Source organism: Carcharodon carcharias, chromosome 4 (genome assembly GCF_017639515.1).
Source record: "Carcharodon carcharias isolate sCarCar2 chromosome 4, sCarCar2.pri, whole genome shotgun sequence".
Taxonomy (NCBI): Eukaryota; Metazoa; Chordata; class Chondrichthyes; order Lamniformes; family Lamnidae; genus Carcharodon; species Carcharodon carcharias.
The window spans coordinates 17,981,897-18,005,175 of record NC_054470.1 but is presented as its reverse complement, the minus strand read 5'-3'; the positions used below and the strand labels follow the sequence as shown (position 1 = coordinate 18,005,175).

The 23,279-nt window shown below is 46.0% G+C and overlaps 1 protein-coding gene and 1 long non-coding RNA gene across 7 annotated transcripts in view; one reads left to right on the top strand and one right to left on the bottom strand.

Moving 5' to 3' along the window:
- Window positions 1-266: 266 nt before the first annotated feature.
- Window positions 267-23,279, bottom strand: part of znf608 (zinc finger protein 608) — a 100,269-nt gene continuing 77,256 nt past the window's right edge. For 4 of the 6 annotated variants that reach the window (XM_041186128.1, XM_041186129.1, XM_041186127.1 and 1 more), the window contains 7 exons: window positions 18,514-18,601; window positions 14,237-16,733; window positions 9,565-9,982; window positions 8,446-8,618; window positions 7,537-7,696; window positions 6,105-6,186; window positions 267-1,201 (listed from right to left, as the gene is read on the bottom strand). In XM_041186128.1, the coding sequence (XP_041042062.1) occupies window positions 1,195-1,201; window positions 6,105-6,186; window positions 7,537-7,696; window positions 8,446-8,618; window positions 9,565-9,982; window positions 14,237-16,733; window positions 18,514-18,601 (3,425 nt within the window). In that variant the 3' untranslated portion in view covers window positions 267-1,194. Of the gene's footprint in view, window positions 1,202-6,100; window positions 6,187-7,536; window positions 7,697-8,445; window positions 8,619-9,564; window positions 9,983-14,236; window positions 16,734-18,513; window positions 18,602-23,279 lie in introns of those variants that run through there. The other 2 variants (XM_041186130.1, XM_041186132.1) reach the window with 1 other exon arrangement.
- Window positions 17,231-23,279, top strand: part of LOC121277110 — a 35,321-nt gene continuing 29,272 nt past the window's right edge. Inside the window, exon 1 of the long non-coding RNA XR_005942810.1 lies at window positions 17,231-17,316. This is a non-coding gene — a long non-coding RNA (uncharacterized LOC121277110). The remainder of the gene's footprint in view (window positions 17,317-23,279) is intronic.

Sequence of the window (23,279 nt, the reverse complement as noted above, 5' to 3'; positions counted from 1 at the left end):
GCAACAAGGCGACAGTGATGTGACAGGGCAACTTCATGGTGCTGCTGACTAACCTGAGCAACGTGCTGGCTGCATTGGAATGTCTCCAGCATATTAGCTTGCAATAGCATTAAAGAAATGCTGCAAATTATGGACATGAAACTGAACACCAACTATCAGGGTCACTCCAGCTGCAAGTGCAAACAAAGATTTGCATTCTGCAAAAGCCAACAATAATGCTACTATAACATCAAAATATAGCATAATAAAAGACTCGACAACACAAATACAAAAACATTTTTTTTTATTCTGATTGCCGAATTATTTAAGGCAAGTATAAAAAATGAAAGCATTCAATATACATTTTACATAAAATAAACTAGATTACAGCATAAAACAAGTAACCAGGCAACTGCACAAGTTCTTCCTAAATCTGGATAATTGTAAACATTTAAAACTGCTGAACTAGTTCAAGTAATAAACAATCACAGATGTCTTGTTGTATGGGTGGGTGGAAGGGGTTATGTAGGCTATGGGGTAATCAGCCATTCAATATCATAAAGACATTTTATATTCACAGATGCTCATTATTTTCCATTTCAAACCTGTACATTATATACACACACACACACACACACACACACACACACAATCACAATGGGCGTTCTTACAACCCTCAGAGTCCTCTGCATGTATAATCTTCACAATAAACAACAATGCAGTGGACATGTGAATACAGTTAGCACACAGATGCATTTAAATAGTGTCTAAGTGTTTTCAAGGAGCCACCAAGTACACGTAAACACTGCCACAGTCAGCCTCTCCAAGGGTCTAAATGCCACACTCGGTTCAAGGGAACATCTACCCAGAACAGTATGCTCTACAAAACCAAGCAATTGTCTTCTTTTGTTGCTGACACTTTCAGGAAATGGCAAAGTACTGTGACACTGCCAACAATAATCGACCCTGCTTTTGTGAGCCTGGTTACCAATACAAAAAAAATCAATAAACAAAAAGAATATATTTCAACAAAAGTTTAATTACAGCAACATTTGTAACTCAGTTATAAAATTTGCAATTTACAAATATGAAATGACTGGTTTTGCCTGACATCAAGGCATTTGAAATCAACACCATGGAACTGATGTCTGTATAAACCTCTTCTTCATGTGATCCAGTCACATGACTATGATTCAATATACACTCATGATGCCATCACTCCCTGCAATAAAACAAAACAAGATGTTAGAAAGGATTACATAGCTTCTGGGGATGTGACAGCATGTTTATCCAGTAACTAACAAAGCTACACAAATCCCAGGTTCACTTTCCCAGTCTGTGCCAATAGCTGTCCTTGGCAAAAGTAGCCACAGAGGTGCTAATCAGCCTCACTACCCCTGGGTTAAGGAAAGAAGAGTCAGCCAGGATTGTGGGTCGTAATCGTTGCCCAGTGAACCCTGCCAAAATAACACACGTGTAGATAATGCACAAGGACAGGCTGAGGTCCAGCTGTGGTTAAACAGCTATTCACGTTTGTAAGTGAATAATGGCCACTTGACTAAGACAATGGAGGATTTTTTGTGGTCAAGGAACTGTGGGCCATCAGGGAGTCTTTAGGAAAAAGGAGTCGCAGGGGAGTGAAAAGTGGTAAAAGAGTTATTTTCTTTTAAAAAGACCAATAAAAACTATTTTATAAAGTGCTTTTTCTATCAAATTCGAAGTTGGCACAGCAAGCTTTCATAAAAAGCAACGAATGACCTGATCACAGGAACTGGCCCCTCTCTGGTTTCCTGACCAACTGATTGATTTTTATTTATGAACATCTGAAGATGAGGTGAAATGGAAACCGCACCCGAACCCAATTCTTTCTCGGGGGCAGAATTTTCTGCTTACCAGGCAGGCGGGCGTGACGCAATCCCCGCCAGAGAAGCGGGTCCCGCCGCCATTTTAAGTGGGCGGGCCAATTAAGGCCCACCCAGAGTGACATCCGGCGGGAAGCGCTAATGCGCTCCCTGTGCTGGCGGGGATTCCCCTAACGCGAGAGTGCGCTCTTTCGTGCATGCGTATGAAACAGCGCACAGCTTCCTGAGGCTAAGTGCTGCCTCGGGGAGATTGCCTGCACTTGTGCAAAAATTAAAAATAGAAAAATTAAAAAATCCTTAACATGTCCCCCTCACGTGACAATGTCACACGAGATGGGACATGTTAATAAATTTCACTAAATCTTTATTGAAGTTTTTTTTTTAAAAACCCTGCATGAAACCTCATCCCACCTGTGGAGGAGGTTTCATGGGCTGAATTTTGCCCTTAACGGGTGGGCGGGCCTGACCGACTCAGCCAATTAGGGCCCGCCCAGCGGGTTTGCGACTCCCGTTTACAACGGGAAAATCGAACCATGTTGGCCTTGGCCATTTGACCCAGCAGGTAGCCTTAGCCTCTGAGCACACCCCACCCTTATCCCATTTGTGACCACTATCCCCATGGCCTACCAGGGCATCGCTGCTGCACATCCAAAGACTTTTTGCATCTTAGGAAGGTTTGTACCTCCACCACCCTTTCAGCCAGTGCGTCCCACATTACGCTGTCCAAAAGGTCCTCAGCACCTCACCTGTCAACCTCACGGCGCTCAACTTAAAATAAATGCCACCCACGTTAGTCATCCCTGCGCCAAGGGTAAATGTTGCCCTGTGTAATGTTTGGGCCTCCTCTTGACTATTTACCACCCCACCAATGTTCGTCTCCTTAGGTTCTGAAGGGTGAGTGACTTATGAGGCTGGGAGGGAAAGGGATGAATGGTGTTACTGACTCAATGCTAACTGATGCGCTGTCCTTGTTGTTAATTTCAGCATCACCACCGCACGGCTGCCCCACCAGAGCCCCACCCCTCCACACCTGACGGCCAAGACTTGCAACTTGCGGCACATCATTTCAGCCAGCCAGGCACCAGCACGGTGATAAACACAGCGGTGGGGAATATAACGCCGGCTAGTGTTCCGGGACACAGTGGAGAGGGCACTTCACAATCGCTGGAGGAGATGGTACGGACAGAGAGTGCCGATGGCGCCAGCAGCCGGAGGACTGCAGGGGACCAGGCACATGCTGAGTCCGGCAGTGATGATGTGCCTCTGGAGATGTCACCAATGCAGCAGCTGCAGGACAAGCGGCAGGGTGCACAGGAGCATTTGGCAAGGTTGCATGAGAGTGTGCTTCACTTGGTCTCTGTGGTGGAGGAATCCAGGCAGAGTGTCAGTGAAGGCATGAACCTCAGGACAGAGCTTCAGGCTTCCTCCACTGAGAGATTGCCGATTCTCATGGAGAGGGGCTTCAGTCAGGTTGAGACTCTTCCGATTGGGTTACGCTCTGACCTGCAAGCCCTCACAGTGCTAATGGCCACAGGAGGTCATTCACAATGTGGGAGATGTTCTGGGCACCAAGTGTTGCAGCTCGGTGCCCATCCATCTGTGGTGAGCAGGGAAATCCAATGTGATCTCATGTCAGCGCAGCAGCTACCTGTCCTCGCTGCGAGCTCCTCTCAGGGCGCTCCGGATGAGGGCAGCAGCTCCTCCGCCCCTCTGCCAGTGACTGTTGCATCCGTTGAGGTTGCGACAACTGGGGAGGTGCCAGTTCGGGAACTGGCCACTCCCTCCCAGGCGGGGCCATCACAGGCTCCATGGGCCAGAGGATGCCCGCCAAGGTCATTGAGGCCAACAGGACAGCAGAGTCAGCAGCTGTCTCTCAAGCCACTCCAACCGATGGGGCGGCACTTAGACATAGCACCCACAAATGTAAGCATAAGGCACATTGGGCACTCCACGGATAAGTCACTGGTGATTTTGTGTTGGCCTTAGATTAGGGAAAATATACATATGTATGTCAGAGCAAAGTTTGTGCTTTATTTTGGTCGGAATAAAGTCCACCTTTCTGACCATGGCTGAGGGTGTTTCCTTTGTGCTTCATTTGTATGTTTCACAGACAACTCATGAGTGTTTGAGTGGACATTGATGTTTCTGTACTGAGCCCTTAGTTGCAGCTGATGAGGTGGAAGATGTAGCACCTAAGTGCCACGTGTGGAAGCGCCAGGCAATGCTGGTCCTGCTGATCAATGTGTGCGGAGCTAGCTGAAGGTTCATTGGAATAAAGTGTCCCGGATGTCTCTGCCTCCTTGGTGTAGTAGTGGGTCAGCGTGCTGCCCCTCATCATCACCCTGTGCTTCCTCATCCTCTGAGCCACTGCTGGATTCATCATGTGCAGCCTCATCCAGGACATCAAGGTCTTCATCATCAACTGCATCCCCCCTTTCCAGCGCAAGATTGTGGAGAGTGCAGCATGCTACCACTATCACAGACACACGATCTGGGGGGTACTGGAGTGCGCCCCCTGAGCAGTCCAGGCAACAGAAGCGCATCTTGAGAAGACCGATGGCTCTCTCCACCACAGCCCTTGTGGTGCCGTGTCTCCTACTGTAGTTCTCCTCAGCTTCTGATATTGGATGGCGGAGAGGCGTCATGAGCCACCTTCTGAGGGGATAGCCCTTGTCACCCAGCAGCCATCCATCCAGCCGAGCCAGAGCACTGAAGAGCCCCAGCACCTGGGAGTTTCTGAGGATGTAGGCGTCGTGGGACCTGCCTGGGTACCTTGCACAGACTTGTAGAATCTGGCTTCTGTGATCACACACTATCTGCATGTTCATGGAGTGGAATCACTTCCTGTTGACAAACGCACCGGGCTCACCTGCTGGTGCCTTGATGGCCACATGTGTACAGTCTATAGCACCCTGGACATGGGGGAAGCCAGCACTAGCCGCAAAGTCTCTGGCTCACTGTGTCTGGCTTGCCTGGTCGCAGCGGAAGTGGATGAAGGTCAATGCCCGTCTGAACAGAGCGTCTATCACCTGCTTGACACAAGTGTGGACAGTTGATTGGGAGACACAGCAAAGATCACCCACTGAGCCCTGGAAGGAGCCAGATGCATAGAAGTGGAGGGCAACTGTGAGCTTCAGAGCCGCTGGCATGGGGTGTCCACCCACACAGTTAGGGGAGATCTCAGGGCCGATCATCTGACAGATATAGTTCACTGTCTCCCTTGACAGTCGGAGCCTCCTTCGGCACTGCACCTCAGTCATATTGAGGTAGCTGCTTTGCCGCCTGTATACCCTAGCAGCAGGATAGTGGCATCTTCTGTGGCCCTTTCCACCTTGGACAACCTCTTGGCCCTGAGACCCTTGTGCCTGCACCTGGCCTCCCAAAGATGGCTCCCCTGAAGGCTGATTGTCCAGTCCTGGCCTCCTCCTCATTCTATCCCTCCCTTCCTCCTCAGAGGAGCTGCCTCCAGTGGAGATGTCAGAACCCATACCCCCCAGGCTAAATGGAGGCCTCTGGAAAGCTGCAGGCCCGATAAAGATTACTGGCTGCAGAGTGCTGACCTGAAGGTTCAAAGTACAGAGAAAGCTGCTGGAATTCGATGTGAACTACTAACAATCACACAGGCAAGTTTAAAACACTTTCTGCATTAAATACTACAGAAAAAACATGAACAACCCCTCAGAGCCCATATATCCCGCCCGTGGATGAGTTTTGTTAAAAAATCAGTTACCCGCCTGCACGATGGGCCAATGCGCCGAGCCGAAGATCACATGGGCCCCTCAAAATCGGCATCGATTGGCGAGTTAAGGGCCTTAACAAGGCCTTTCCATTAATGTCGGGCGCGCATCGCGTTTCATAGCGCGCCCGCCCACCTAAATATCGTGATGCCGCGCGGGGACGCTCGCCCCATGTGTGGGCTCCGTCACCCGCACGTCACCCAGAAAATCCAGCCCCCTGTATTATCAGAAGCTCGCCAGGGGTCCTGGCCTGTCCGCGGACGGGCAGGTCCTTTAACTGTTTTAACGATCCGCACGTCAATGGCCTCGCCCCGCGTCATTTTGCCGTCGGCGGGTGGACCCCCCCCCCCCAACCCCCCGCTCGCCGACGGCAAAATCCAGCCCGTAAAACCTCAGCAGCCAGCAACATGGCAACGGGGTGCAGAAACGTGGACCCCGCCACAAATATTCGCAACATCCACATTCCCACACCAGTACTTCTAATAATTTCACACGCAATATTTTTTTTTTTAAAGCTGTACCTCACCTCCTCTGAGCAGGGAAAATGGCAGATGCAGAAGCCTGTGCAGCTACCTGCTGACCGGCAGCAATGGCAGCAGATGCCAGCCCTAAAAAAGGATGTAACACAAGCAGAAGGGCACGATTTACAATTAGTGCAACACGTAGCCAACATATCCCAAATATTACAGCTAGAAATGACAGGAACTGAAAAAAACTTAAAAGCCTAAAAAAATGGAGTTCTGTTTGAGGATTTGCTGGGATTGAACCACGGTGTTTAATTGCATCTGTTAAAGGAAAAGCGGGTGTGGTGTCACTGACTTCTATTACTTGGGATCATAAAAAAGGTACATTTTCCATTTTGCGTCCGACGTAGATTCACCATGAGTCGATAGCCACAGATGGAAAGTGACAATTTATTCACAAGGTTTCATGACACGTGGTCTTGGCAAATGAGATTCCAAATTAGCTGACCGCATTGGGAAAATGTGCCTTTAAGTGACATGCTCCAGGTTTTAAAGTCATGGCTGCAGTGTCTATGTTACACCAGTTCCAAGTTATATTGTTGCTCATCTTTCATACTTTATCTCATCAATTTCTCCCCTGTACTTTGTCTCCTGAAGAGGATGACTCCTTTCTGGAGTACTTTATCATTGCTACTGGTCATTCCCCAGTACAATGTCACTATTCATATATTAGCCTAGACAGTGAAAGGCAGCAGCCCATTTAACAGTACAGCACGTTGTCATGTTCTAATTCTCTATTCACCAGACAGGTACCGTTCCAGTGTGGGCTGTGTTTTAGAGATTTTCCTCTTTATAAACGTGGGGACTTGAGACTAACTATAGCACGCCAACTGCCAAGCCAGCTAAGTACTGCTAACTCAGCACAGATCAGAAATCCAACCTAGGCCCATGTTCATGTGGCTCAGCTAAGAGAGGCAGAAATGCACTGAATCATCAGGGAGCATAACACCTTTTGAATTATTTTGAAGTCTAAGCCAAACTGAAAGTAAACCAAGTGTTTTCACTCGCCAATTTGGCTCACTGGAAGTTTAAACTATCAAATACCCAAGATGTAAAATACTAAAAGTGCAATTTTAAATGTTTTCTAAGTGCCCTGGAGTGAGCTTGCCCTCCCCCTCCCTGGTGCTTCAGAAAATAGGACAGCGGAGAACAGAAACTCGGTGCAGTTCGGCACCGAAACCCACGTCTCTCCCCCTCTGTCCCATAAGTACAACGTGCACCAAAACGCTACAGAAAAAAAATTGTTGGGAGGAATAGATGTTAATTATTTCTTATTATTATCAAGGTAACAGAAAAACTGATAGTCGACGGGTACAAAATGGAGGTGGAAGTGAAAGGGGTACGTTAATTAACAGCGCGTTTCAACTTTTCCTGTGCAACGCTCATCCCTAACAAATGGAAAAAACAAACACAACAGCTCAATCAGGTTAGTACCTTGATATGGGTCATATTGGCCAGGTATTAGTGGATAGCCCATCCCAACATGCGTGTGGTGGTGGGTGTGTACATGCCGCTGTGCAAAAGGTGAATGACGTTCTCTTTCTCGCTCTCGCTCAGCTTCTCTTTCACGTTCAGGTGGTGCCTTGTCAGCGGGCTACAGATGAAAAAAAAAAATTGCAACGTTTCAGAAAAAGTGTAGTTCTGCAGAATTAGACTAATTACAATATAAATTACCGTCTCCGACTCATTGCACCAAATATTTAGCTCATATGCATCAATTAAGATGCACCACTTAATATTCTACACATGTACCAATACAGCAGGAACGAACTTGAAAAGGAAACAGAAAACCGTGTTTTTTTTTCTCTTAACAAAACCATAAAGAGATAAAAGGAGGCATTTATTTATGGAGCATGTGGCAATGATTTACTGTACAAAAGGTTGGTGTTCCCAGTAGGGGATCCCCGATATTTCAAAATCGCTTAGCAATGCTAAAACCTGAAACAGAAATGAACCGAGGAAACCAATCAATTTGCGGCTCAGTTATCTGCCAATATGGACGTTTCTTCAACATTTGAAAATATATTCATCAACAACCACTGCCCAAAAGTGTGGGTAAACATGCCAAAAACAAATTAGGAACAAAAAGAAAAGCCACGTGTCGATAATTTATAGTGGCTAGTTCAGATTTCATTTCACGTGCTCACTATGGACATCTCTTTATCTGCAAGTTTTTACAAACGTGGTACATCACGCAGGACACATTGTCAAAGCAAATCATAAATTACTAGATTTATATCAAGGTTTATTGCACTGCTGATTTTTTATGATGCTGCAAGCCTTTGGACTGCGCTGCTTCCCAAGCTTGAATAATCTTGGCAGAGCTACGGTCACCATACTCACCCCAGGAGACTTGCTGCGGTACTGATTGGCATGCTGCTGAAGCAGGTCGAGTGCCTTGGATTCAGCCGCTGGTTTAGTGTTTACATTGGGACTTGTGCTTGATTTCTCCGTCTCCTCTCGGCTGGACATCTTCCCATAGACAGGGTAGTGAAACCCTGGAGAGAGATATGCTCCTATGGATTGATTAAAAAAAACATGGTTGAAGTCCTTTTTAAGTTTCCAAGAACTTCCTGTTCTGGATGCTACCAACAAGAAGATTTCATGTCATGTGTCATGCATATAAATCAATGAATTGTCCGGAGACTTTACTGGGTCTTTCTTTATGAAATCCAGGGCTATATTTTGCATTTGTATGCAACACTCTCTCATTTCTAGACTGTTTCTTTTTCAACTGATCTCTGCTGAAGCTGCTGTCTCATCTTAATGTACATGACCCCAGGATCTGGCAGCCCACCAGTGCTTTGGCCAAATGACCATCAAACGAGCCATGAGAGCAAGCATCAGCTGGCTGTTGACTGTGAAGGCGTCAAAGCACAGTGCAATCCTGTCTACACTCAAAATCCATACCTGCACCCTTGCCAGCCGGAGTCAATGGACAGTGTCTGGTAGCCTCAGTCATCACTAAGTTTTCCTCTCCCCAGTCCAGGAAGAGCAAGGCTAGTTGCAGCACCCCCACTTTTACCTGGCTGAGATCTGCCTAGCTCAGTGCTGACTGGGACCCGGCACAGGATCTTCCTGGTTTGAATTTCTCATTTATACACAGTACAATGCAATTATCATCTAACCATCAGACTGTTTAGGGTTTTTCTTTAAAATCAGGACAGACAATAATCATACAATTTCAGTCATCCATGTTTCTCTATTTAATACCTAGAAACAGAATACTTTACACCAGAGAGCGAAAAAGCTACTGAATCTTTTTTCTCTCTTCTCTACCTCCATACCAGTCTTTCCACATTCAAAACGAATGTCGCATGACCTCAACTATTGTAGCTCAAAACTTCTTTTAGTATCTTTGATTGCTCTCTTATGCACCTACACACACCCACACACACACCCACACACCACACCCACACACACACACCCACACACACACACCCACACATCAGAATGACCTACCTGGGTAGCTATGCATTAGCACTGGAGACACTGCTCGGTAGGCTGGGTCATACATTTGTGAATAAGGATTATAAGCGTGCAGGTACTGAATGTAAGATTGATGCTGATTCATTGGTGATGAGACAGCAACACGAGCTCCTCGCGATTCCTTCGCAATGACAGGAGTCTTACGATCATCAGCTTTACTTTTATGGTCCTCCACCGACAGAGACTGGGACTCAGCCCGTTTGGCATCTTTGGGCTCTTCTTTTATATTAGTTACTGCCATGGGAATATTAGATACATTTCCCTCTTTGCTGGATGCCTTCATTGGACTGTCTTCCTTCTGCTTTTTCTCTCGTTCAAAATCGTCCATCTTTTGCTGTTCCATATACTTTGGCTGGTAAACATAATGGTGCCACGCCCGGGTATCTGGCTCCTGTGGGAGACCATAGAACAAGTTACTTAGATTTCGTATTCCAGCACCTCAAAATGCGTGCAGTAAAATTATGTGCTATTAATTCTCTCTCACACACACACACACATATATTAATATATTAAACGGATTTTTTGATACAATTGTCTTGCAATTGTGCAGTGTTTGTATTCATTTCTAAGTATGATGCAATCAAAAGGTATGAATCTTTTGCACTCTGGTAGTGAGCTTGGAAGAGCGTTAATTAGGCAAATCGGTGGCATAACTGAACCCCGCCAGCTTCCTATCTCTACCAGAATTAAGGGAAGGCCACAGGCCGACCTTCCCGCCCCGCTACTAATTGAGGCCTTAAGTGGTCAATGAATGACCACTTAAGGTCCTCATCCTGCCACTGTTAGTATTAACCCTGGTGCAGGCGAGCTTTTTGCCATGCGGTGTGCACGACAGCTAAAATTGTGAGGACCACTTGTCACCTCCTACAGGGGAATCCCAAAATCAAAGCCACACTCAGCCTGGGCATCAGGAAGTCCCGGGGGGTGCGGGGAGGCCACTGAGAGCCAGCCCCCACCATTGCTGCCCCCTCCCCAATGCACCCCTCTGCCTGGAGACTCCCACCCCACCAGAACCTCCCTCTCCCATTACTTTCCTGTGGCCTGGGTTGCTCCACAAGCCTGAGATTCCAATGGCCCGCCTTCCAGCAGCAGCCATGGCCTCTGACTGGTCGGCAGCTCTCAGCGGGCGAGACTTCCACCTCTAGGGCCTTGACCCCAGGCGAAGGCCCACAGTTGGTCTCGCCACTGCCTGAATGACTTGTGGTTTGGTGGGCCTTACCGAAAAGAGGCAGTGACGGTCTCTCGCCAGCTCTCCAGGGAGCAAGGCCCCCAGCGCCTCAACAAGATTCTGCCCGAGGACTTTGCACCTCATAGGAATTATCAGGGGATACACTTCGAACTAATCTCTCAAAGATCTCTATGCAAAATGGAATCTGAAAAGATTTTTTCCAATTATAATTTTTTTCTTCTATGCAAAATAGAATCAAGGACAATCCAATTTCAGTCTTAATAACTAGCTCCTCTGCTCAATGTATACCTTAAAGGTGCCATGGACATAATTTTATACGAAATATAAACTTTCTGCAAGTATCTTGAAACTGCAAACTACATAAAGTGCAATGAAAGGTGTGAGTTTACACGTTCTTTTACATCTAAAGGGTGATCCAATCATTATCAATTATCAGCTCAAAGTGATCTACTTTGACTAGAAAGTGAGGTGGCTGTTTAAAATGAGCACTTCAATAAAGTTTTTCATATATTGTCACTTGTTTAGCGTTACTTTTACACTTTTGTACAAAATTTTCAATCATTCCAAAAAGTATCGCCAAAGAATATTCCCACCCCCAACTTCCTGATTCATTCTGGAATGCAACTGATGCAGGTGGTCTTCCAGGAGTTGGCCATTGATCCTGCTGAGCCTGTTCCACCATTCAGTGAGATCATGGCTGATCTAACTCCATACCCCTGTACCCATATCCCTTCATAACTTTGGTTAACAACAACCTCTCAATCTCATATTTTAAAAAAAGCAATTGATCCAGAACCAATTGTCGTTTGCAGAAAGAGAGTTCCAAGCTTCATCACAAATGTGTTTCCTAACTTCACTCCTGAAAGCTCTGGCTCCAATTTTCACACCATATCCCCTGGTCCTAGAATTCCTCGCCAGCAGAAACAGTTCCTCTTGATCTATCCTATCTTGTTCCCCTTAAAAATCTTGAAAACATCAGTCAAATCACGGCTTAACCGTCTAAATTTCAGGGAATCCAACCTTAATTTGCATAATCACTCTGGGCAATTTAACCCTTGGAGTCCATTCTGGTAAATCCACGCTATGCTCCCGCAAAGGCCAAAATATCCTCGGGAGGAATTTAATGTCCTCCCCCCCCAGGGCGAGGTTGTTGGTGGGGTGGGAGGGTGATGGGTGGGGACCACACTGCCATCCCACCTCTGCCCCTATTAAGTCTGTGGCAGGAAGGCTTCTGGAGGGCCTTCCCTCTCTGCCAGCATATTAAGGCCCTTAAGTGGGCAATTAATGCCCACTTAAAGGCCTCATCCACTGCCACTGGTATTCACCCAGCAGCAAGTGGGGGACTCGCCATGCCGAAAGCCCAGAAAGCAAACCCTTTTGGGTCTGCGGTTTTCCATGGAGTTCCTCATTTAAAGGCACTCAGTGCCCAAACGGGGAACCTGGCATTGGGAAGTGGTGGGCGGGGTTGCCATAACCCTCCTCCCCATAAAACCCCCTCCTGCCATCACCCGACCGAAACCTGGGTTCCTCAGTGATCCTCAGCCTTGAGTGGGGGGTACGTTACCGGCAAGAGCGGCTGCTGCCTCCCCCGATGACACTGCCCAGCAATGGAGAGCTGCTGGCTTCTGATTGGCCGGCAGCTCTCAGTGGGCAGGACTTCTGCCCCTGGGGTCCTTGGTCCCAGGGAAGGCCCGCCTCTAACCTGTCAAGCGCCTGGCTGGCACTTAACGTGACGGGCCTTCCTGAAAAAAGGTGACGTGTGGCTCTCGCTGGTTGTGGATGAGGCACCTGTCATCCACATTAAATTCCACCTCTACAGTGTGGTGCCAGAACTGCTCCCAGTCCTCCAGGTTTGGTCTAACCAGGGCACTGTATAACTGTGAGATAACTTTCACCTCCTGGTTTTCTAGTCCCTCTGAATAGAAAGGCCAGTATTCCATTAGCCTTTTTGATTATTTAGATGGTGGAATTGAGAGACCACAGAAGTATCAAATGTTAGAGAGCCTCTAACGTTGGTAGTTTACTTCAGTGGGGGAGGTGTTGAGGACAAGCCTGAACCTCTTTTTAGCTACCAGTCACACACATCGCGGAAGGAGTCGGGGGGGGGGGGGAGGGGCAGTAAAATGCAGCGAGCCGTTTAACTCCATTCACTTCAGCGGGACTGGAAAATCCCGCCGGCAGGAGGTGCTGTAAAATTCCGCCCATGCTTTCCAGTAGAGGTTGCGGCACAGCAACCGGGACCGGAAAGAGCATCTTCCTCGTCCTTTTCCTCCTCCTCCTCAACATGTTGATACCAGTTGCAGTACCTCTTATCAAAGCTGAACTCAGTTAACGGCACAGTACGCGGATTGGGACTGTAACCTTCTGCCCTTCCCTATAAACCCATCCCCCACCACTGAGATAAAAGGTTTCAGATTCCTTGGTCCCGTGGGCTGGATTTTCGGGTCATCGGGCAGGCGTGGTAAAGTGGGCCCGGGCGCAGCTGGGAAATGGTCAGCCGCCCGTGATTTCACGCTGGCTGGCCAATTAACGGCCGGCCGGCCGGCCAGCGTGAAACCCGCGCCGAGAGGCTCAGCGCTGACGGGGTGAGGGGGCGAGCGATGAAGTCTGTGGGGGGAGGGCGCGATGAACGCTCCCTGAAGGAAGGCAGAGAGCTGCCTCAAGGAGCTGAAGAATTTTAAATACAAAAGTAAAGATTTTGAAATTCTGAACATACAGATTGTAAAAATTCTTTCAAAATGTTTTTTTTTTTAAAAATTACTGTTGGAAACCTCATCCCACCCACGGACGAGGTTTCCTCAAAAATGCGCAGGCTGATTTGCCTGCCCGCCAACTGTAACCTTGGATGGGCAGCGAGAAATCACTCTTAATCAATTAATGAATGGCCTTAAATCGGCCTCCTAATTGTCAGCGGGCCCGCTGCCGATTCTCGGGGGTGCCTGCTGACCGAAATATCGCGCGAGTGCGCAATGATGTCTGGGCGCTCGCCTGATAACATCGCGCACTTGAGGCCCGATCGGGTCGGGTACACCTCCACTCGCCCGCGGGCGGTAAACTTCCGCCCCTTGTTGCAGGACTTCCTCCTTAAACCCCTCTGCGTCTCCATTTAACTATCTACCTTTTAAAAACTGCCTTAACAAACTTTCTGCCACCTCTCCGAACCCTCACATCGTGGCTTGACATCCGTTCCTTCGTTTATTTTCTCTTATCACGCTGTGAAGTGTCATGGAGCATTTTCTACAATAAAGGCACTTTATAAACATTATAAAATCTAATATAAAATGTTGTTGCTGGGCTCAGAACCTCAAACCTGATTGCATTTAGCGACCAGCCACTGGGAGAGTAATATATATTTTTAATAAAAGTATGAAAATATAGAATTGGTGACATAGGCATTGATTATCACGCTGCACTTCAGTATCATCACCCACCCACGAGCAATGAAAATCTAGTTACCTGTTTAAAGCGTATGGTGGGATCTACTCCTGTTTGTTTCATAGAGTCCATAACAGACTTCATTTCCACTGCCTCCTTGATGAGCTGGTGGTTTTCCATTTGCTTGGCTTTAAACCCATCAATTGTCATGTGTTGCTGCTGCACAGGTTGAATGTGTGATTTTACAAGCTCATCTGGTTTGTTCATGGTCCCGGGCTTTGAGGATTCTGACAGCAAGAAAGAATCCTTCGCTTTTGTGCTACTTTTGTTTGGCTCCGGGGTAGAGGGGGCTTTTGAAATTGTAGCAGTCGGAATATTTTTCTGCTTTAGTTCATCTTTCCCCAATTCCTTTGGCTGCCCTTCATTTTTCCTTTCACTATCTCTCCCCATCTGTTGCAGCTTCTGCTCTGCAAACCGCTGCTCCTCGTAAAATTTTTCATACTGCTGCCTGTAAGAAGGATTTGTCATTATTGACTTCTGGTCAACGTAGCATAGACCGTATGCATATTGTCCATAATAGAGTGACTGGGCAAGTGCTGGGTGTCTCTGTGTAATGACAGATTGGTGCTGAGCTTGAACGTTTACTGTATTTGTGTCACTTTTTTTGACATCCAAGACCTCCACCTTGTCCTTTTTCTCAGTCTCTTCCTCTGTCTCTTTTTTCACTTTGATGCTTTGGGATGAAAAAGTGTTCCCGGTTGTGGTGCTACTGACCTGACTAGGGTGCATGTAATTAGGGGAATAGTAAGGCTCATAACCATGGTAAAAAGGTGAATGAGTCTCTTTGCTTTGTGTTGGCTGAGAAGAGGCCGAGGAGTGAGCTTTTACAATAGTCTCCTTGGAGGAAATTGTATCTGCAGGAGAATTAGTCTTTGACCTTGTGCCCTCTGACCTGCTGTCAGAACCTCCATCGTCAGCAGCATCAGAAATGTCCGAGTAAGCCGGGCTGTTTGTTTTGGTAGCAGTCCCATCGCCACCATTTTGTGTTAAAACGTGCAATGGTGTCATGGGAGATTGTCCATTAACCAGACTGCTGCATTCCAACCTACAGGCACTCCCGATAGAAGGGCTGGGTGCATTGTCTGTGAACGTGTAAACCTTATCAGCCTCAGCTTTTATGCTGGCCATTCTGCTCTCCTGAGAGTCACATAAACCATTCACAAGCACTTCATTCTTATTGAGATGCTCTTTTAAAAAATGTGCAGTCAGCTCTTTTGCAGAAGCTTTTAAATCCTCAGGTTTCCCTAGTTTAGAGTCCATCTTTGGGCTTACTGTCTCTTTGCCCTCTTTGTCTTTCAGCTTTCGCTTCTCTTTCTTCTTTTTATCCTTGAGTGAGGACAGGGCTGGGTTTACCGCACTAGGCTCTCCCATAATTGTTGGCTTTGGTTGAATAGGTTTCAGTGGTGGACTCTTTGGTGTTGCCTGGACAACTGTTGTAGTAAGAGAAGGTAGCCCTGGTATTGTTCCTGCAGTAGTGGTTGTGAATGTGGCTGTGGGAATAGCGATCAACTGTGGTGGGGGAGGGGCTGGGGCAATTGGTCTTGTTGTCTTCGGCTTTGATAATGTTTTATCTACTTTTCCATTGCCGTTCTTTTTCCCCTTTTCTTTCTCACCCATGCTTTTCTTATCTATGACTCCTTCTACTTCAAGTTTGGGCATTTCCGAAGCAGAGCTACCATCAGGAACCGAGCAACTTTCCAAAGCAGCAGTCATATTGGATATCACAGGAAGGTTATTCAGGTCATTGTTAAGACCTTTCCTTTTACTAGCATTCTTCCCAGGTTTAGAGTTGACTAGTGGGCTTTGAGTACTATTAGCCAACTCTTTGCGGCCCTTTGGTGTCCCCGGAGTGCTAGGAACAGGTGATGGAGGTGCTTTTATCTGATCGTAACTCAATCCACCACCAGAAAGCAACGTGCCATTTCCTGCTTCAGCAGGCTCAACACCAATTGCCACATTACTCAAAGCCTCTTCACAATCTGACATTTTGTCTTCAATGTCTGGTTCAAATTCCAATTTATTCTCAGGGTCCAAGTGTGCGTGAGCCTGGTGATAACGCAAACCATTGATGTGCTTGTACTTCTTACTACAGTTTGGATGGGGACAGTCAATTAAGACTGGAGAAGAGCAGCCTTGATCCACAAAAGTAGCCTCAGGCTTCCCCTGCGGGGTGGTTGGAGTGCTTCTAGAATTTGTGCGGACTCTCTTCCCAGACTTGGTGTCCTCAGAACTGGAGTTTAGGTCCAGCTCCATGGGAGGCTTGTTCTTCCTTTTGTTGATGGGCGAGGGGCTTGTTTTCACATCCTCCATGGTACAGTTAGGGGGCGTCCTACGTCCACTCGAGTTAAGACTTCCTCTGCGCCCTTTTCCATTGGCACCGCCTCTGTTCTTGCTTTGCACGCCCCTGGACTCCGTAAAACTGGCTTCGTTCATTGGGGCATTAGCAACAGACCGTGCCCTTTTGCCTCGACCTCGGCTTGCTCGCATCTCAACGTCACTTGTGGGCGATTCACAAAACCTGTGGAACGTAAAGAACATTCAGATTAGTATTAGCCTGAACTGTACACGGCGTGCATCAGTCAGCAGTAAATGAAGACTATTAAAAAATAGAAAGGCTACTTTTGACAGAATTTTAAACCAAGGAGCTCAGAAGTACCACGTAAAATGACAGCAAGATGCCATATATTTTTGAGATAAGTTTCCATAATAGCTTGCAAAACACATCTTGTGACTGCTGGTCTGTAATAACGCTATAGCTTTTTAAAAAAATGTAATGCCTCCATCGAAAGGGTTACCAATTTCTGTCAAACCCTGGTAGGGAGACTAAATAGTGGTGGACTACACTCTAGCTCTTTAAATCTGGGAACTGGGTTCAGAGCCAGTCCAGGCTGAAGAGACCAATGATCCCCCTTATCTGTAAAGTTCTTATGTCAAATGAGCCTGTCTAATTTCAACATCGGGACTGCCTTACAACATAAAAATTATTATACACTTTGGTAACTGCTGTGAAACTGGCAGCCATACATGCTTAATTAATGGTGCAGAACTAGCCAAGGAAGGGACTGTAAGAAACCTTGGATTGGGCCACAGACAACAACAATGTAAGTAGAATGTTCAGCCAAAACTCATAGAGTATAAGCCAGAGACAAAAGCTGTCGCGCTGAACTGTATTGTACTTTGGTCAGGCTGCACCCTGAGTATCACACTTAGTTTTTGGTCACTAAGGCTCAAATGGAAGAGTCACAAAGCTAAGCTACAGTCTCAGAGGGATAAGCTATGTGGCCAACTTAGAACAGCTTGAATTCATCAACCTTCAATGGGAAAAAGTGGGAGAAGACCATTGAGAGGCTTTTACAGATCCTTTTCTCAATGGATTAGAAAACCTGAGTCCTGAGCACAATTTGAAGGAATTGAAGGATTGCAGAGCAGAGACACAAAAGTACAGACTAGGAAATGGCAAGTTCAAGACTGATGTCAGGGAGAACTCCTTTGTAAACGATCTTCCAGGTAGGGCAGTGAAATCAAAACTCTCACATTGCTCAAAAAGCAGTTAAAGTAACTCTTTCGAGTACAAACCCGTTTCCATCTGTTTCAGATGAAGTTACATTGTTTATCATTGTGAGATTTGAACGCTTGATACTCTTTTGAGTAAACCTGTTTCCATCTGTTTCAGATGAAGTTTCATTGTTTCATAGTTGGCCATTGTGAGATTTGAACTCTTGATTTTGGGGTTCCAAACCCAGTACCATAACCACTTGGCTATTTAGGCCAAGCAAGCAGTTAAAGTAGTGTGATGGGGTGGTTTTCAGTGTTAATTGTAAATCAATTGGGTGTTAATTGTATTCAGGTGGGAGACATTAATTGGAGACTCATTAGTGTTTTTATATTTGAAAGAGCTTTTTTTGTTGGAGGCACTCAGTATGCAATGTGTGTCACTGTATTCACTTACAAGATTTTATTTAAAGACCAGGCACCAGTATCCTACTGTTCACCACCTTTTTACCCAAGTTCTGACAACAGGTTTCTATGGAAGAATGAGCTAGATGGGCTGAATGGCCTCTCTGATCTGCATTTATTATTGTGACCCCAGAAGCACATGCTTGGTATCATGCTCTATTGAAGCCACAGAAACTAATACCAACTAGGTGCAACCAGCATGTTTTTCTGTTTAGTGTATTTTCTGTAACATAACTCTTCCAAGTTGATACAATTTAAAATTCTACACATAGAAGTCAAAAGTCTTTCTGCAATTATCCTGGTCTACAGGAGGATTTCAAATGCATCCAAAGTGGGGTTACCTTGGAGGCGCCCAGTCATGTTTTGTGCAGTCCAAAAGCGTCCCAACGTATGTTTTATTTCGCCAGGTCACATTTACCACCAGAACACCTACAGGAGATAAGAAAAAAAAAGAGATAACAAATAAATCACCTATACATTTGGAGTCCTTTTAACTTTTCTGTCATGCACTTAATACACATATGTTTTCTGCAACTGTGGTTTTGCATTCTTCCTCTTTCTGGCTTCACTGACCTCAAGTCAAGACCGACAGGAAATTGTTTTTTTTCGTGTGTAATCGAGATATGGCTGACAGAAGGAAATGGTTCTTGCCACGTCCTGCTGTAAAACGGCAACACTCACCTCTTAATTTTTGCTATTATTACACGTAATTGCTTTTGCTTGGCAAGCTGCCAGCACACACTGAGCCAGTATGCAGAACTAAAAAGGTCTTTCTGAAATGACCATGAGCAACCTGTGAACTTTTCCTTTTTGGTTGCTTGGTGAATTGAGAGGTGGGGTGAAGGGGTGGGGGGGGGGGTGGAAGGAGGATCAACAACACAATCTTTCCCTAGCAGAAGGATTTACGTCAGTCAAACTCCTTCTCAAAGCACTCATTCACATTTCCCTGCCTCGCGTCTGAATTTTTGTCAAAGTTTGTTTTCTTCACACCCACAATCAATGCAATTATCTCAGTTGTAAAATGATTTGATATCGTCTTCTGCACAAATTACTGCTGCCCATTACTCAAAACAAAATAACTCCCCTTTCAAACTAAGAATTTAAAATTGAATGTGGTGAGCGCCATAACACACAATTCTGAGAGAGTGATTATATGGCACCCAACATAAGCTCCACCATTAGAACTATTTCTCTATGAATTGGCTTGCCTTCATTGTCTGAATGACATGTGATGTTGGTTTGCTGGTGATTAAATCCCTTACCCTCCTCCTGCCATTTTTAATTGTGGTGCACTACATGTGCAATTGTCACCAAGCTGCAAGTAACTGGGTTTTTTTTATTTGCCTACTCAATTAGAATTATACATCATCATTTATTATGCTTTATTTCTCACATTTCCTTCACCACTCTGTGGGTTTCTTCTCTTAGGAACTTAGGTGGAGAGGTGCGTCACTTCAAAGAAGAAAAAAACTCCATTTCTTTCAAGAATCAACTGAATTTGTATCAGTATTTTCAAACCTTCACACTTAGAGTGAAAATACATTTAAAAAATAAACTCAAAATACTGACAACCCAATGTACAGCATTTCTCCTCACACAGTAAGGAAATGTGAACTAATTTAAATTTTACTCTAAATGTTTTTTGTCCGTTTGATTTGAAAGCAGAGATATTTTGAACCTGATCTGCAGAAAATCTGTATCTTATCAGGACATGACGTCAAAGTCCAGACTGTTTACCTTCATAACCTTCAGTTATCAAGTGTTTCATCCATACGGAATAAAACCACAAAATACCTCACCTACACTGCAGTCACATAGAAAGAAGCAGCTCAGGTCCCCAAGGGCCTGTAAACAGAACAATCCTGCAATTTAATTCCCCAAAGAACTGACAAAATGCTACTGTGGGGGGGAAGAACCTAAACATACTAGTGTTCTTATCTCTAAGTAACACTGCTGCATTTTACGAGGTGAGGAAACAACACAGGCTGACTATGGACGATAGCACCGTACAACGGTTATGTGTCTGTAATCAACTTTTCTATAACTGTCCCTCCCCCAATAAAAAAAAATCCCCCATCCAGAAAATCTATGAAATTAGGGCATCTCAAACTACTTGGCCTTTCTCCTCCTTTCACAAAACTAGCTATGGTATCGCAGACCTCTCAGCTGCGTTAAATTCTTGAACATGTCAACAATATTTACAACACTAATGCATTTGTATCGCCAGAGGGTTTTTTTTTGTCTCTCTCTCTCTCTCTCCCTAGACCCATCCCAGAGATTGCTTGTTCCAGTCACAACTGACTGCAGCAGTGCAGCTGTGGCAACAGAGAGAGAGAGAGAGAGGGCGGGGGGGGGGGGAACGAAACACAAATGTATAATTAAAAATGCCTAAAAAGGGCTTTAGAATTTTAATGAGAAAGGGACAAGCAAGTCCTTTCAGAGCTGCTGCAATAAAATTATGGAAGACGAAAGACCAGTGAAGACACTTAACATTTGTCTGCAGTGAAAGCCTTTGTTTAAGCGTTTCCCTTCAGGGTTTTGCGCTGCCAAACCAAAAGGAGCCACTTTATTGGCTCGCTCCTGCTGTGAGCACTGCAAGCTGATTGGTTCTTCCTCAGCTCTGCAGCACAGAGCACAAAGAAAGAAGCTTTAGCAAAAGAGATGGGTACCTGAGAGAAAACACTGCAGCACTATAAGCAAAAAAAAAACTGTTTCCAGTGGCTCTAAAGAATCCAAATGAGTTTGTGCAAAGAAATCAATTTAAAGAAAAACCTGGCAATGTTCATGCCTGACTTAAAAGGCTGCCCTGTCCCTTTTGGAATCACATCAAACATGAATCTTATGGCTGATAGTTCAATCGACCAGAGAAGGCGAGAGGGAGAGAGAGAGAGAGAGAGAGAAAAAAAAAGGCTTGATCAAGTGGAGCTTGCTGCCAAAACCCATGCATCAAATTAACCTTTTCTCTCACGGACACAGCTAACGATAAATCAACGCCCTGCTCACAAACCCGCACCTTATCCAAATCGAAGATTTTCCAGAGAGGCCAGCAGACCTGCAGCTTTATTGTTGGAGGAACCATGCCAGCTCCGGAATTCCAAACATCTTCACATAAACAGCCTCTGACCCTTTTTTTTTTAAAAAAAAACTTCTAGGGGTTTACTGAAGCATGCCACATGCCACCATGCCCTTTTAACCACAGGACTCATAAAAAAATTACACTGTTAAATTACAGCCATGAACACCGGTGTACACTGAAGCCCTGTCAGAGCTCCACTCAACACTTACAATCTGTTCACTCTTGACAAATTTAGTAGCGGAGTGCAGCAAGGAACCCTTCGTAGCTCGCAGACCAAACAACTGTAAATGCTTCTCAGTATTTAGATAATGTCAAGACAAATAAAGCTTTATGGAAAAATTCAGACTGGCAAGTCTGTCCGGCTTTCAGAAAGGCAAATAGGGACTGACTACAAAAACATGTTTTTTTCCTTCAGTGACAGACTGCACAAGGTGATGAAAATTTACAACTTTTTGCATACGTGGAAAAAAGCACCAATTTCACATACATTAACATTCTATTTATAGACAGAAGTGTTTTTGGCTGAGGGCTGTCTGTGCTGGATGAACAATGGGGCTCCGTGTCCAAATTGCACAGTAATAAATTTCTACATGTAAACCGGTAGTGGGTGGGCATGCCAAACACTCCCAGTTAAATGCTGTGTAAAAGCAATGGAATTAAGAGCATGCAGAATCCTACTCCACTTTTTCTTTTCTATTCAATAACCAGATGGCTTTTTATTTAAGCGGTACAACAAGGTGCAGCTAAAGGCAACTAACAAGGGTGCAACGTCTTATATGCTTAGCCTGGTAGCCATAAGGGATGACAAGAAGATCTGGAAAAATTACATGAGCACAAATAAACAATTTATTTCCCACCACTTAGTGTATATTAAAATAAACCTGCTTCAGAAGATTCAGGTTAATCAGGCATTTCCATCTGCGCCTACAATAGACCTTACCTATCTGGGAGAAGAAACAGGTGTATGAAGTTTCACACGTGTTAATTTGAACATTTTAATTTCTGCTGCCAGCAGGAATAGGAACTCGGCACACATTCTGTCCGCCAGCACAGGCGGGGGTTTCTCCTACCACAATGTCATTTTTGTGTGTCTGCTCCCTGTGTCCTTCAGGGAGTGGGGACGTGCAACGTAGAGCGAGAGGAAGCAGCAAGTGAGGTGGGGTTGGGGGGGTGGGGGTGGTATTAGGAAGTGAAAGCAATGGAAAAGCCAACTCCCTCACCATTAAGTTCCCTGACCTGCAAATGGTCATACTGTTTCAGCAGAGACTAAGACCACAAAATTCTACCCCTTGTGTCTAAAAAAAACCAACAAGGGCCTGTACTTTGTTGACACAGGAGATGAAAAGGAAGATCTGCTCCTAAATAAAGGAAAATTGAGGTTTCTGTAAATCAACCTATAGATGGAAGTGATGCCCCAGTGTAAATCTGGACGCAGGGACCAACCTAACTCTAGAGAGGTGAGGAATGTGACTTCTTGACGCAGGTAGTTGCAAACTCTTTGCGGGGGGGATTTTATGGAGGTGTCAATGTCTTCCAGCTAGCAGGAGTCCCTCTGGTATTAAGTGCCTTTAAGTGTCCACTGGTGGGCCTTCCCTGGGATCAAGGATCCCGGGGGACGAAATCCTGGCACTGCAGCCCCTCCCCCCACCCCACCCCACAAGAGCTTTTGGCCAATCAGAAGCAAACAGCTCTTCTGCTCACCAGCGTCAATGGGGAGGTGGTAGTTGCCGTGGGAACGACAGCCACCCAAGGCCCAGGGTCGAGGAGCAACCCAGGCTGGAGGTAAGTCAAGGCGGGAGGGGGTTTCCCGAGGTGGAGGTCACAGAGGAGGGGAAGGGAGGGGGTTAGGCAGCAAGGGCGTTGGTGGTGGTGGTGGTGGGGGGGGGGGGCGACTCTCAGTACCCCCCCCCCCCCCCCCGCCCCCCCTACCCATTGCCAACCCCCCACCAAGAGACCACAAGCAGCCCACAGGTTTACTTGTCGTGCTCCCCGAGATGCGACAGGACTGCTCATCAGGATAATGCCAAGGGA